This window comes from Pangasianodon hypophthalmus, chromosome 20 (assembly GCF_027358585.1).
Source record: "Pangasianodon hypophthalmus isolate fPanHyp1 chromosome 20, fPanHyp1.pri, whole genome shotgun sequence".
Classification (NCBI taxonomy): domain Eukaryota; kingdom Metazoa; phylum Chordata; class Actinopteri; order Siluriformes; family Pangasiidae; genus Pangasianodon; species Pangasianodon hypophthalmus.
The window spans coordinates 15,071,875-15,088,718 of record NC_069729.1 but is presented as its reverse complement, the minus strand read 5'-3'; the positions used below and the strand labels follow the sequence as shown (position 1 = coordinate 15,088,718).

Below are 16,844 nucleotides of genomic sequence, written 5' to 3'. Positions count from 1 at the left end.
ACAGCTGCCATTAGGAGAATCACCCAATATAACTTCTTTTAAATAAGTTGAAATTAAAAATTGTAGAAATTGCATTGCTTTAAAATCCAAAGAGATGACTAATAGCGCTAAGAGTTGACTCTCAAAATAGTTTAGCAGTGATTGACAACGAAACATTGGTATTTTTCCTTCCTAATGGGAACAAAGTTAAGTACTTTCATAAACACATATGCAATAAATAAAATGCAATTTACCCATTACCATAAATGGTTGGTAACGAAATAATGAGTTGGTGCTTGACATTTGCATTTTTTAGCTTTGTGCAGGGCTACAAGGCTAATGTAGCTAACAAATAGCTAAAGCAGGAGTTACCATTTCCCCACCCTCAACACATCTTATATAACTCATTAAGGGCTTAATAATTCACTGATGGTTGGTTCCCTTGTGTCTTAGTAGGGAAAAGTCTAAACTATGTAGGGCAGGGGGTCCATGTTAAGAGCCTCTGAGCTAAAGAAAGTCTATCAAACTGCATTCAGTTCAGTAATGGAATGTTACTGAAAATCTGTTTATAAATGACAATATAATTCCAGTTTGAACTTATATTTGCAAATAAAGATGTTCCTATCTTACAAAATCATGTGAATGAATTTGCACAGCTTGATGATGTTTGAACAAGCTCCAGTGCAAAACTCAAGAAGCAAACAGCAAATTGTCTTGGCTGATCAAAAAAGTGTCAATTTGATCAACCCTTCATTTAATCAAGCCTCAACCCAAGTAACACTGCAAATATTAAACATTTTAACCGAGTGTATACTCCTGAAGTAAATAATTGATACCATATTGATTCCTGAGTTCTGGTCTATACTACAGCAGGTCTAGGTGTGACACATACCTCACAAATTACGCAATTTTTGTGCGGCAAATTGTTACCAGGTAGTGACCCGTAGAACTGCTGCCAGTTTGAAGACTGTACATTGTACATGGTACCAGAAGGTCACACATGGTACTCACTATCACAGTTTCTACCTTCAAACCACTCTATCAGTCAAGGGAAATGTTAACTTCATTTGTTACAAACATGAAAGCCATTTCAGCCTCATGAGACATCATAACGGTCATGACAAATTGGAAAAATCTTGGCACCGTTAAGTGAGAAAACAAATAAGCACATACAGCTCATGGAGATACCGTCTAAGAAATCTCTATGCGAGTATCGACAGGATTATACACTTTGAGCTGTTGACATTACTATGCAAAATGGCATGCAGTACCATCAAGCAAGTCTAACCAAACATTTTTTCCATCTTCTCGGTACATGAAGTATGCGTCACGGTGATGTAAACCTAATGTTGTAGTGAAAGGTGTTGGAGTGAAATGGAGGTGGTGAGTAAAGAGTGTTGCAACCTTGTGTATAGTCTGGGTCAGGCTCTCAGAGTCGAGCATGTAGACATGGTCTCTTCCTCCAACCAGCAGCCAGCCACGATCCTCATCCAACAGCAGAACCTCGTAATACCCATTAACCCCTGCACCATTGTGCCAGAACATGGCTGAATTGTTCCTTGACCGCAGCTCTGAGGAATGAAATAGAGATAGAGAATGAATTGTAGTATGTAAAGACAAGTAACCAACCTAAATTAACAAGACAGATGTAGACTTATGTTATACCTTATATAAGTATACTTATATAAGTACTCATTTTCGCACTTCCTGATTCTGTGCAATAGAAATCAAAGCCGTAGTTTTTACGGATTCCCTGTTCGTGTTTCACATGTTGTTATGTGCGTTACTAAGCCTGTTGTGCTAGTTTCCAGCTTTATATCTTATGTTCAATGTCAACATCCTCATCCGTGTTACTGTTTATGGTTATGAATTTTCCTATGTTGTCACCCACTGCAAACTATGATGATTTATGGATTTGCCTAAATAATGCCCATGCTGATTTTACACACTTGCCTCCTGCCTCATCAACCCTCACATTACAGCAGTAGTAGTAGTAGTAATAGTAATACTACTAGGCAGTCGCGGCCTAATGGATAGAGAGTCGGACTTGCAACCCGAAGGTGAACCTGAAGGTTGTGGGTTCGAGTCTCGGGTCCGGCAGGGATTGTAGGTGGGGGGAGTGAATGACCAGCGCACTCTTCCACCCTCAATACCACAACTGAGGTGAAACCCTTGAGCAAGGCACCGAACCCCCAACTGCTCCCCGGGCGCCACAGCAAAAAAGGCTGCCCGCTGCTCCGGGTGTGTGTTCACGGTGTGTGTGTGGTCCAATATAAGACCAATATAAGAATATATATTGTCCATATGTCCAATATGGTCCAATATAAGAATGATGGATATCGGTTATCAAAAACTACCAAAATTCTATGTTTTTCATGTTAGGCAGATTACAGGTGGTCTTCCTATTGGAAACATGAAAAGTTGGACTGATTTATTAAGCCTTCATTTGTCAAGCCTTCATCTTTAAAACACAACACACACAGTGCTTTATCCATGAGTCTGCAGCATGCCAGATTCCAAAATTAATGAATACCTCAAAAAAGGCAGCAACTTTTTTTAACCCAAATTATTATTATTTTTTCCTTTCTCTGTTTACAGTCCACTTTATCACACATGGCATCACTCCTCGAAAGGATGAACTACCATTACCATTACCAGCAGAGATGCACTGATAATCTGATACCATAAACGGAACAGGAAAATTTGTAAAGCCTGTTGCAGGCCAATTTAAACCTTGATACTGAGTATTAAGCTGTTTACACAAAATAGAGAAAAGAGAGCAGACTTTGTGCTTTGTACTGAGTGGTTTCTCAGTAACATGACACAAGCTCTTTTTGTCTAATTAACCCTTATTTAAAATACTCATCGCAAGTGGCCACACTAAAGAGCAAAGATCTTACACTTTTGTTCATTTGATCTTGTGGAGCTTTGTCAGCGAAACTCTCAACTCCAAAGAGATAAGAGCAGTGGACAAGATTATGTGTCCAGGGTGTCAGTATTTCATGTGTAGGCAGACAAGTCCAGGAAGCTGCTGCTTTAGCGGTCAGCAGCTTTTTTTTTCCATCACTTTTCCAACAACCAGAGAAAGAAAAAACTTACTCCTTATTGACTTTCACAAAACATAACCTTTCATTCAATGTGATTGTTTAAATGTAGCATGTTAGATGGATCATTTATGTCTCTGTGGTAGAAAGCAACTCTTCTGTGCTACACACATAAAACCAAGGATGGGGTTTGGCTTTCAGTAGAAACTATTCTACTTGACAAATCAATCAGCATGCACGGATGCTAGATAATCTCTTCAGAATCAAGATTAGAAAGGAATGTGGAAACAACTGAGCAAAGTACAGTACAGCGCACTCAAAAACTGTTAAAGTCACCCCTCTCAGGGATTTCAGTGCTCGCTTATTTTCAAGTCTGCATTAATACACATAATTAACTTGTCGTTCTTGTGAGGTAAATTACATTAGTTGTCAATTTTTAGCGTAGTTAGTTAGACATCATGCCCTGGCAACCGAAACATTTGGCTGCGCAAGCACAGTGGAGCTTTCATTTACCTGGTGGAAAATTATTATTCATCTAAGCCTGGATAATGCGATATTTATATGAGCTGAATTACCATCTTCATTCTTCACTAGCACTAGAATCTAGAAGTATGAAAAAGGTCTATGACTGCCATAACTCAAAGTATATAGTTGCATTATTTATAGTGTATTGATGGCAACCTTGTATTGCAACATAATTCCTACATTGATCTGTTTAAAAAATTTGTCAATTTGTACGCTCACAGTCATTACATTTAAGTTAAATAGTATTTTAATAGTAATTCTTTATAAATACAAGTATAACTTTCCAGAAACAATGCAGATCTTTGGTGCATTTTGACTCCATGTCAATCAAATGTCTCACTGTTAGGGTCAATGAAAGGGTATCATTAATTTGAAAGACACCTAAAATAAATATGTCAATCATACGTCCTAACACTACCTTTTAGGACAACTTTCACAAATTAGGCCTTCCGGTACCCATGTGGAGAAATGTGCATGTTGTCCCAGCTGGGAACTGTGGAAGCAGTTACTCGGACTGGTGCAGGTTATGCAAACAGAACACACACATGCACACTCTCCCTCATAGCTTAAGCATGCCTCGCTGCGTCCTCTCCCCCCCCTGGGGAGAAGACGTTTAACAAGGCAGAAAATGACCCCGGCCAATCAGTGCCAATTAACCCTGCACACCATCGGCTGACATGTGCACCATGTCCAACAGACAGCTGGAGAACGCAGGGGGAAACGTCTATGCTTACACGCTGACAAGGTGTTTTGTCTAAAAGCAGTCCCTGTATCTTCTGTGTATGCATATCAGAGTGTGATTTTACAACAATTTCTATCTACTTTGGCAGATGTTGACAGTTTACATAGAAAAAGGAAGCGAGCTCTGAGTCTTGTTGACTCTGATTTTTATGGTGAAATGATGCAGCTTACACATATTATGTAAAATATGCATGTAAAAATGTACTTAACAGATCATCACGGATTAATTAGCATGCATGACAACCGATCTTTTCCGAATCAGGAACATGCAGGTATCTGAAAACACTGACCAAATCAAGAAAAGCCATCATATATATCGCTAAGAAAGTCGATAGAAAATAAATATGCTATCCAGACTCAAATAATATTTGTGATGCAGAAAACACTACAGCTCATACCCCGAAACTTTCAAAAGTGACTTGGTGGAAAACTTTATCAGCAAAGGATAGGAATTCATATACTGGCTCATTGCCTTTAGTTCTATATTAATGCATGTAACTAGCTACCTAGCTAACCATATGTTATTATAATACTTAGTTACCACTTTTTAACGTAGTCGATGAAGTTTCTGAGCAGGCAAAAACAGGGGATTGGACAAGCACACAGGAGCGTCCACTTGCCTGGTGGTCTAACTAATAAATTTATCATTTACTCCTTATTACTCAATATTTCTTCAGTCCTTACTGTCTCTGACTTTGAAAAACTACAGTTTTTGTCATTTATATTGGTGTTTGATGTTAACTTGACAGATTGAAGATTAAAAAAATCAATCTTGCTTAAGAAATGCTTTCTACAACTATTTTTCATCATTTCTTTCCACTGAGCCAGTGATTTTCACATTGATTAATCCCTTCCCTAATAAAAGTCCAATTCAGCAGCCTACTTTATCCCTGGACTGTTTTTTTTTCTTTCACTTGTTGGAAAGAAAACCCCTCTTCACATCTCAGGGCCTTTGAAAACAGCACGACTTGTCACCATGGCTCGCTACTTGCTGATGGAGATTAAGTGGCTGAGGGAGAAGTGCAGAGTGCCAGTGATGAAGTATCCTCTTCAGGGGCTACTAAGGGCTTCATGACAGACATTTGCATTCCAACCCCATACAGACGGAATTCCCAAGCCATCTAAGGGAATCACATATACATAGAGCATGCAGTGGACTCTAAGTAATTGGAAAGTTTACTACCATGTTAAGAGACATGAACACACTGGTGAACTTAATAACAACAAACCATGAAAAGGCCACAGTAGTAGTAGTAGAATACTTCCAATCATCTATTTAAAACATTAGGTTTTAACCCAGCTAGGCTAACATTACATAGCACAGCCTAGCTTTACCTCCAGTTTTAAACATCCCTTGCTTCACTAAAATAAGCTATGCTTTTTTAGTATTTTAATAAAACTTGAAATGCAAAACAATGGAAGAAATGAAAAATGAAAAAATTACCTAGGTTCGTGATCACCCAGGTGTATGTTTTACTGTATCACTACAATATATTCACAGCAGTGTTAGTGTAGCTATACAGTAAGATCCTTTGACACAGTACAATATGCAAATTGCATATTTTAAATATATTCCTAGAACACCAGAGTACGAAACTGTAAAACACATTATTGTTCTTCAGTCTGGTCTTTTGGGTCATGTTGGGTCCCAACAGTATGACTCTTTAATGGAACTTTAATAGTTCTTTAAATATGACATGGCAATTGCTCACTGAAAAGTACAAATAAATATTCGAATTGGAAATCGTCAAGTCCATCCATTACAACACAACAAAAAAGGACAATTTAGCCAACAGCACCTGCTGGATTCATTTCTGCTTTGCCTCAGGTCATCAAGAAACCTTTAAGCGCAAACGTTTACCAAGTAGCCAACAGAGAACTGGGTTTCACAGTGTGCTTCTTGCAGGTCTCCATGCTGTAGATTAAAAAAGGGTAGACACTACTACTTTAAACTTGGTACATTTAAAGAATTTTTTTATGTTTGATATTTTTGTTTTGGGGAAAAAATAATAAATAGGATTTTTTTTTAGATATCATAAATCAAAATCGTATACCTAATTAACTGGGATAAGCACAATATAAATATAAAATTCAATATAAAAAGCACAATCAATAAGCACATATGAGTGTTATGGTCAGGTGTCCACAAACTTTTGGACATATAGTGTTAATAGTGTATGTCTACATTTTGCTAGTATAGATTTATGACATGCGCTGAATCGGACCACTCGTTGCAGATCACACGAAAAACACATCCAGTGAGGTCATTATTTTAGAACGTTCCTCACATTCTGTGTACATTCCACAAATCAAAGGTCATCAAATGTAAATATTTCCCCATATTTTAATATTTTCCATCTCACTGATAAATTCACTCACTTGGATCACTTCCTTTTTCTCACATTTTCCCATTCCCAAATCTGTCCTATAAACACTGGAAACTTCCTTGTTTCCCCTGTGCAAGCACATCTGCTTCCACACAGCCACATGGATCGTGTTATCAACATTATGGCCAGCTCATCTCTCTTGATCACAGGAGGTGAATTTTAAGTTGCCAACCCATCAGGCAATGGTCTTATTCCAAGCTGGGTTTTCTTATCGCTTTAGGAAGAGGTACGTTTTTTTTTAGTTAGCGCTTTTTGACCTTAGAGGCAGTATTTCACCAACTCAAAAAGAATGAGCTGGAACCAGGTGGTTGAGGTCATCTTCAGTTTGAAAGAAGGAAGAATTGGCTTGGTTCCATCTGGTATGGACTTACAGGATCCTATTGACTTCATCAAGCTGATATTTACTTTCAAGGTTTATGAGAGAAAACCAAAACTGCAAATGCGACAACTGTGAATGAGCAAATGAAAAACAATAGCTAGCATGCGCTGAGGAATTGACTGAGCCAACCCTTTCTGATTGTGATGATCGATGTGACATGATGCCATGTTTTTGAAGGTGACATTGAAGTAACTGTGTTTTTCCTCCAGAGACTACTGATGGGGGGTCAGGCTAAACAACTCTCATATTGTTCCATTTCAGTGCTACAATCTGCTGCATAAGGCAGCAATAATTAATCAGACTTGATGCAGATGGTCAGCTAACCATCTGGGATAAGTCATACCAACCCCAAAAGCTATGTTCCAAAGTGCTGTGTGTTTACTAAGTGCTTAAGCATTTTAGTATCAATTAGTAAAGTCTATCTTTTAAGTATATAGCAGTTTTTGTTGTACAATGGTGGCATCAAGCTGTTCTATGAACATATACAACTGTTTTACGGACACATTTTAATTTGTCAGAACAATAATTGAATAAATTTAATGCTATAAAAATATTTACACTATTTAATGCCTGTAATTTCACCAATATTCTGAAATAATGCTTTCCTTTGCTTCATTTATTTTATGCTTTATGGGTCATACTCAGAGTTAGCGCCTTCAGTAAATGACTTAAGTCCAACAGCTTGCCAGTATTTATGAGGGGAAAGTTACGCATTTTTCAGAGACAGGTTATGCATTTTTACACATATTTAAAATCTGCATAATTCTAGCGCAGCTTCTGAAAAGAGCTCAAGTATGTATTTACAGCTGAGATCTGAATGCCAGTGTGCACAATTAAATTAAATCCTCCATACTCATGCTTAACTCGACTCTGAATATGGCCCTATATTAGCAAAGCAGTGTTTCCTGAATGTTACTCATTAAAATAACAAAATGTCAGCTATTAAGGACAGTTGGCATTTTAGCTTTCAATACTAGCATTGTCTTCAAAGTTACTTTGATGTCACCTTCTGCTAACACTGATTAATCTTGATAGGTCAGTGCCCATGGGCATGATTGTCTTGATCTCTAAGCTTCATGAGCCAGGCTTTAACAGGTCAAGGGCAGGGTCTTGATTACCATTCTCTTTATAGAATAAGACCCGGGATTAAGCCTTGACATGGATTAAGCCACCCAGGAACACTGTTTTACATCTCCAACATCTCTAACAGTATTATTGGAGATATTCCAAATTCCAAACCCATTAAATCTACGGTTACTCCAGGTCTGGCTTTCTCTTCCCTTCCCTGTAGGCATGGAGGGAGGTTCTGTTGAGTTCACAAGAATAAGTGATTGTTCATGGGTGCTCTGGTGAAACACAAACCATTTACATTTGTTAGAAAATGTTTGCAATCTAAAGCAGAAATGTGCTGGTCCTGTGCCCAACACCTGCAGCAATCTCATAGATAGATTGATATCAAAGTTTACAGACAGAGCAGTGATGACCATTTCAAAATGGTCTCTGGGAAATCAATGATTACTGAATGAATTTGCAGTCAGACACAACTTGTGGGTATGACAACCCAATAATGGTAAATTCTAAAAAAAAAAAAAGGGGGGGGGGTGGTTTTAGTCAACCTAAATTGGAAGTGGTGTTAAAAAGGTCTTTAACATCATGTGTATCTTATCAGCCTGATGGGAACCAACCATGTGCAGAATTATATCTGAATTTCCATCTCCACTTCTTTGCAGTCAGGATATTTGATTGACCGTAAAGCTCGAGTGGCAGAAAAAACACAAGGATGCCAAAGGTTCGGAAGCAGGGAGGAAAGGCAAATATCCGAGCTGCTAGTGAAGAAGGGAAAGCACATACCAGGAAAAGATCTCCTTGCAAACTGCATGTGCACCCTGACAGTTGTATAAGCAAAGCATTCAGCAGTATAAGAGTCAACATGGAGTTAAGGCTGTCAGCCAAGATGTCTAACATCTGCAATGGCCAAGGATGCATATCGGCAAAAACTTACATCAGTCTCTCACCGAGAGGGGCAATAAGATACCTCATTTGACATTACAGTGGAGAAAAGAAAAGAAAAGAAAAGGGTTCAACAGTCTCGCTGTTTTTGGTGTTTATACTAAATCAGGCCCATGGTTTTTTTTTCATGGTAATTACTGAAAAAAGTTATTGTGTTTCTGCTCTTAGCTACTCTCTTTAGGGTCAATTTGTACCCAGTCATTCATATAAAAACATGAAAATTTGTAATATGTATATAGAAATGTTCCTTGGAGGCATATTAACTTTGGCAGGTACTTCACCCTTGCTATAAAGGTGGAGTCTTCTGCTTCAAACACACTACATCATGTTGTTATTGGTTCTCTTAACCATGTTGTTCCTATTATCCGTTAATGGCTGCAGTTGCAATATGTCATAAGCATGTAATGTCCTCATTTCAGTTATTTTACAGTCCACTGCAAAAGTTCTGTATCTTATCTAAATCATCTCCAATTTGCAAAACATCAGAGGAAGTGTCCTTTATGTGCCAAAGTCTGACATCTGGATTTTGATGAAAACTTGCCTGACAGAATCACTCCAGGAACTTGGCAAAAATGATTAGAATTAGACTAGACATACCTAAATTATGCTTAGCATTAAAATTTTATACTAATGGTCCAAAAATACAGCCATTTTCATTGTATCAGATTTCCTGATACAAGTGACCACAATTTTCAATCCACTGCCTCTATGAGCTCTTGTGCTCAAAAAATATTTAATGAAAATGCACTAGGAGACATAAGACTAAGAGATTTCCTGATACCACTACAATTGTCATTTTATAAGTTGACTGTCAGGTCAAGAAAAGATGTGTGCCATTTTTAACAGAGCCTGCATTACACGACAAAACTTTTTGTCATTCTATTCCAGCTGCATTCATTGACCAACGAAAAACAGCAAGAGACAGATTAATGACAGAGCACTGCCACATTGTTTTTACTGAAGTGGAATACATTTGCTGTATAAAAAGCAGCAACTCTTTCAGCACCAATTGTGGAGCCTTGCAGGACCTTTAGTAATGTTACGTACTCCAGTTGCTATGCCTTACAGCGCATAGTATAGCACAGCAGTGCTTAGCACAGCTGGAATAAAAAGAAAACAGTCACGTGGCAATAAAAGCAGGCGACTAAGAGCTATGGAGGCATGATGATGGAGAGATTACTATTGCCTCCTGGGAGTTTAAACAACAGTAACGGATTGGCGCAATCGTCATTGGCAGGTCATTCATTACGATTTCACAACAGTAACAAAAGTACACTGACAGCACAGGCTTATTCCCTAATTCTCTAATATCAGGTAATGATCTGTGAATGGTCTATAAAAGACAGTTATGAAAATGTGTATCTGTGGTCACAAACATGATGAATGGCAGGGTGTTCATAACTGAAAAGCTTTTGTTGTTTTTTCCTGTGTTTTTCGAGTAGTCTTCCTTTCAGTGGTTATGGGCACCAGGACATAACTTCTGAGATAATTTCTGGTTGTTTCTCCATGGAGGCCAAGAGGGAGAGCGTGGAGGCAAAAATATGGCTCTCCTCAGGTTTCTTCCAGCCTTTAATAGGTCCAGGGGGAATCTATGCTTTCAATGATATGAAAGCTTGATGTTTTCCCCTGCGAAAGTGACTGGGCTCATAAACATAAATGAGAGACACAATAAGTCAATTTTAATTTTTTCCTGGACAATTCGATGGTTCTGTTTGGCTTTCTTTGTAAAGTTTTGTAATGCCTGATACTAATAAAAAAAATATATGAATTAATTTAAAGCTAATTTACATTGATATTTAGATTCAGATTTAGAATGGAGAGATATGCATTCAAGGGGAAAGAGATCAAATAATTTTTTTTTCTAAAATAAAAATTTAAAAGTAAAAAGAAAAAAAATTATTTCACTTTAAAACTCTTAAAAAAAGGAGTGTTTGATTTAAAAGAATGAGAGGAACCCAAGCAGCAAATCTGGAGCAAATGAGAAATTTCCTTTGATATCACAGTATATATGGTCACAAAAAATAGCTCCATTGTTCATTGGAGTTCAGCTGAAAATAGTTAAATCAACAGTTTAGGAATCAGCTCAAGAATGGTGGCTATTTTCTAATCATTAGGAAGAGTGAGGCCTTTCTGGAAGGGAGGAAAGCAGGTTAACTTCAATTTCCTGACTTCATCATCTTCCCTTTCTCAAACTTGCAATATCCAGATATGCAGTTTGAAGTTGGCGGATATAGAGAGACTCCACTGAGACTGAGTTCTTTAGCCTGGGTCAGTAGCAACCAGTGACCATAATTACTCACAAGGCCCCACTCTGCTGGAGGTGTTGAGGGTCAGCCTCATTAGCCTGATGAGGGGGAAAAGAGAAAAAAAGGCAGAATGACAAGAACTAAAGAAATCCCTGCCCCTTCTCTCTTTACTTTGCACTTGGTGGTCTCAATAGCAAAGAATGAGGACTAGTGTATGACTGAGCTCTGCTACATTAAACCGGAGTGTAAGAAGAGCATCACATCAAGGGAATCTCAGGTTGGGGAAGAATAAGTGGTACAACTAATTAATTTCAAAGTGAAACTGCATAAAGAAGTACAATCGTTCTGTCCTCATTAAGAAATTTAATGAGCATTCAAACAACTGAAAAGGAGCAAGGGTGGGAAAGAAGATTCGAGTTTAGTAAGAGAAGACACTTATGGGGAACCAGGGTGAAACAGAGGACAGAAGAAACTAAATAGAAGAGAGTGAGAGAAATAAAATAACATATGAACAGGTTATGGTATGAGGAATTTATGTCTACACTAAGTGTAACTGTCATAGCTGAGGCTACAAATTCCCAGCCCATAATCTGCCATTGCTTATACTGAATCCCTGCCATGGAAACTTTTCCACTTTCCATTATCAGATTAGTTAATGTCTTAGTACCAGGGGCTTAAGTAACAAATAAAAAAAGTGGCGTCCAGCAACGATGATGTGTCGCCAAACCTTAAAGCCTACTTTGTTATTCTTTCCATGTGACTAAAGTTTGCAATAAGACTGTTGTAAGCTTTTAACTGATATCAACTGACAGCTGTATTATAAATATTTCTTACTGAGGATATGTACTTTATAAAATGGAATGCTGATGAAAAGTTAGAGACATTAAGAACTGTATAAACAGTACAACCAAACCAAACGCTTTTATATTTTCACCTAAGTGGCTCACCTACTCTCTGCTAGTTAGTTCAGGACACAACAAATGGCACCGTCTGCAGTGGTGCATTTTCCTCAGAAAGCCCCTATAATTCCATCTACCTATGTTTGATATTTCAAATTCTCAAATCTGATTGGTCAGAAAGGTGTTGATTATGTTTCTATAACAGCACAGTTCTGACAGTAGAGGCTTATATTAATACTAATACATTATTGTTTCTATAGTAAAGGCTAATTCATTGGGACTTTTGTGGCAGACAGTCAACATATTTTAAGTCTAATGGTAAATGGATTAAAAATCATGCCTGTGATATTGTGAAGATTTCTATAAGGAGATGTTTATTTACTATTTATGGAAGGAGTCTCCAGTATCAGCATTTTTTAAGTCAAATGTAAACTTTACGTTTTCTGTCAAGTCAAAGTCTAAGGATGGAGGACATTCTAACAAGTTTTTTTTTTTAATCAAGTTGCTTTTTTTCCAATTAACTTCAAGAGAAAGTGACTTAATTACCTATTTATAGCTGCTATAACATAAGTGAAAAAAGGAACTAACATGTTTCATGGATGTTTTGAAAATAATCATGAGGGGGATAATAGTAACACTGGTTCACATTGGGCTGCATCACACTACCCCATTTTCTTATGACATCATACCCAGTTGTGGTTTATTCCTTACTTAAGTAATGGTTTTCCAAATCATCTTTCAAAATGAAACAAAACAAGGTTTTAAAGACTTAAACAGAAATTTTCTAGATAAATGTGGTTCCAAGATAAATAATAGTCACTTAAGAAAATATTAAAGTGTATTGTGGGCCAAAAGTGGCCTAAATGCAACCAATCATATCTGACAGATTCAGATAAGTTGTTCAGAGTTATTCTACAGTATGAGAGCCAGATCAAAGTGGTAAGTGTAGGCTGTCAATGGGTCATCACTCATTTGCTATCTGGGGAGGCCAGTAAACTGAGCTTACTAATTTGTAGGAACTGGGAGAAATCCTCAGGATTTCAGGAGAAACACAGGGGGTTAAGGCCAGTACAAGTTTCAGTGATTAATTGAAGTCAAAGCTAACATGATCACTTATGATCATTTATGAGATCAGGCTGTTCTTGTACATGATACATCCATTTATTTAAAAAAAACAAAAAAACAAGCTCATTAATTTGTGTGTATGCGTGGATGTGGTGGATGTGTGTTGGGAGGATGTGCATGTGAGTACACGTCTCTCTGTGTCATTTCTTTTAATTCTAACAATATTCACTCACTTTCACCTGAATCCCTATAGACAGCTGACTGAACACACCTGTTAAAATGATCTAATTTTTTTTTTTAGCATTTGGCTTCCTATGTAACTCTGTTCCTAAGAAAATGGCACCCATCATCTCCATGGTCTCAATTCATTCTAATTGTGACCAATGTTCCTGAATAGTAACATCTCAGTGGAGAAAACTGTTCATTTGTATTCATTTATCTGACAGCAAACTTATTAATCACTATGAAATCAACAATGTGGCTAAATTGTGACATTTGGTTTTGTTTTTGCTAGAGGTTTAGATGACAATTTACCCTTCTATCTCATACAACTAGAGGTTTGTCCTGTTTCTATTAGTTTCAGTGTAGTTAATGAATAATTCCTAGTAGTTACTGAACAATATTTTTTAAAATCTCTGGCTGAATAGCATGCCCAGTCATGATGGACTCTCCTGCATCTGGAGACATTCACATGTATTAGTTCCCCATTTCAGGCCCCTTTAACTCTCATTCTAGGACAGGCAGATCTGCTAAAGGTCCACTCTGAGACTTCCCCTTTCTCACTTGTGTAAAGTCTTCCTGAATTTGTTTTCTCAGTGGCCTCACAGGGCTTTGCCCTCATGACGTTCACTGAACTTCTTCATTAAGCAATTGGCTAATGTCACTAAAAAATCCAGCTTGAAGAAACCATCTATGTAAGTGCTGTATTACTTTCAGCTTGCACCAAAACCCAGAAAAATACTGAAGTGGTTTCAAGAGGCACTGTTCTTTTCTCACATTACAATGAGTGTTAAAATGGTTTGCCACAGCTATCTTCTTTGAGTCACTGGAAAAAAAAAACAAACATTTAGTAAATTAGTCACTGAATTAGAGGACGGGCTGTGTGGGATGAATCCTGGACTCCCGGGGGTGTTGGGGGTAATGGAGCTGCAAGGACACGCAGCAGTGACGAGAACACCTTCGGCTCTTTGTGCTGTTTACTGCATTACGTCCCACAATGTTCTGTAACACATCAAGTCCCTGAGAGACTATGCTATACATTGCTGCATAGAATGTGTTGCAACACACACTCACACACACACACACACACAACTGCAATGTGAGAGATACTTCAGGCAAGTGAGACACTCCAGATCCTGCTTCCTTTTCAAGAGAAACTAGACCACATGCTGCTTGGCCTAGTGATACCCAACCACTTACAATCCAACAGAATATCTCACGAAATCCAATAGGCTTTGATCTGTTTTAATCACCAGTGGTCATGAAGATGAAGTGATCTAGTGTAAGAGCGTAAGATTAAGGGACCCAAGTGATCTCTTTGAACGTGACTTCAGATTTATTAGAAGGATATGGCTGTATTATTTTAGTGAAACTTAAGTAAGTGAAAAGTTTAGATCAGGTTTAAGGAGAGATTAGGTTATCTAGCATCAGACAAGTGTGCTTAACTTCAATTAAAAATGACCATCCTATTAAGGTAGATAACCTGCAGCTCTGGTCTTCTGGATAAAGGCAGCTTTCTTTCCTGAGCTAATCATTTATCTACTTGTTTGGTGTAGATGATACACTCATGCCCTCATGCGACAGTGGTCCACTGTTTCCCTGTGTACTTCCCCTAATTAAAAGCATTCTTCAGCAAGGCTGTGTGCCCTGTTCAGTATCCGGGACTTGACAGCTTCATTAGGTCAAAGCTTAAAATGTAGAGCTATCTGGCATGTACACAGATGTCACACAGTCATGGGCCGTTGCCATGACACCACATGGCACCAGCAGCCATGCTATCAGGAATGGGTCACTTTTCAAGAACAAACTTTGTGCTTTGTGTAAAGGTGAACTTAAACTTTATCAAGAATGACATTATAAAAATTAATACAATTCTACATCAATATTTTATCATAAGAGATGAAAATCCACCATTGGAACTTTTCATGACTTTCTGCAGCTCTTCACCTTGGAGGGAAATGAATACCTCAAAGTCTCAGCTTTTTTTTTTTTGGTAACCATAAGTCACAGACTCAAAGAAGTGCAGCTGCCAGAATGTTAATTGTTATTATGAAGCTCACTCCTGCTAGGAAGGAACAGAGACATGATGTCATTTTCAACTATGAGGCCCGTTTACTTTGGTTGTAATCCACTTTGCTGTCCGGGTCTTCTGTCAGGGGAAAAATATCTGTGAGAATTACGCTGCTAAGAACCAGACATATAATGCCATCACTGGAACATCTATTTTATGTCAATCTGTCAGCAGGGCTCTGTCTTTAAGGGTTAATCTTGTAGAAAATGTGGGGCATCAAATCTATTCAAGCACAATAAAACCATCAGGTCCAATCGTTTCATGTTAACTGTAGAGTTGATACTACCTGACAGGTCTGCTTCAGGCAAGTGCAGAAGTTATTCAGGGTAACTATGTATTATTTTCCTAAGGCTCTTGGACTCAAGGCTCCAGCCTAACATTTTATATTTTCCAAGAGGATTTACATTTAACTGAAGGCCCTCTAAAACAGGAAACTTTGACAGCTAGCCTTTTTGCGTAAGCATTGTGTGCAAATTTTGTTTTTCTTCCTATTATTTCCTCCCTAAGTGAGGCAACTGGCCTCCTTACAGATACCTTTCCTCGTAAATGAGTAACGTCTGGGTTAGAGTCACTCTGCCCAGCTTTGGAGGTGTGCTGCTCTTGTATCATAAATAACCGGCGCCTCAGAGATGATGTGTATGTTTGAGACCCAGTATTAACATGCTTAGAGATAATGGGAAGCACATTGGCAGTAAAGAGGATAAGACACTGTACGACGCCTCCCTGTATGGTTCTTTCCTGTCAGGAAGTCGGCAGAGTGCTGGCCAGTTCCAGAAAGTTCTGGAGGTCAGTGCTGAGGGTGGACTGGGATGAGCTGATAACAGGCGAGGGCTCTGGGGATGATCGCCTTTGTGGAGAGAATGATCAGACAGACACTCTGTGGGATGCCAAGTGAAATATCCCAGGGGCCAGGGGCCTTATCTTTGGAACTGTTGTTTTTTTTGGATACTGTAAGTGTCCACATTCATCGCAGTGATAACATTGTGAAAAAGAAAGGGTTAAGGCTTGAAATGAAAAGGGAAAAAAAACATAAAAGGTCACCAAGGCATGAAAGGAAAAGTGGACCTATAGATGTCCTGTTCATTGCTTTTACTTTGAACAATATGCTTTAATATGCAAATACTTAATTTCCCAGTTAACTCAGGATGAAAATTTGGTGTTAAGTCCTTAATAGCCTTATATGACATAATCGTTTTTGACCCCAATAATAAATCCAAGATATAGTTGTAAATATTATATAGTCTGAGGTTAGATATAATGATCACTTTTTGTTCAAGCT

General features: G+C 38.1%; 1 protein-coding gene across 4 annotated transcripts in view; it reads right to left on the bottom strand.

Annotated features, from left to right (window-relative positions):
* Positions 1 to 16,844, bottom strand: part of si:dkey-49n23.1 (semaphorin-3D) — a 62,440-nt gene that overhangs the window by 20,811 nt on the left and 24,785 nt on the right. For all 4 annotated transcript variants that reach the window (XM_034314025.2, XM_034314026.2, XM_034314027.2 and 1 more), the window contains one exon: positions 1,384 to 1,550. In XM_034314025.2, the coding sequence (XP_034169916.2) occupies positions 1,384 to 1,550 (167 nt within the window). The remainder of the gene's footprint in view (positions 1 to 1,383; positions 1,551 to 16,844) is intronic.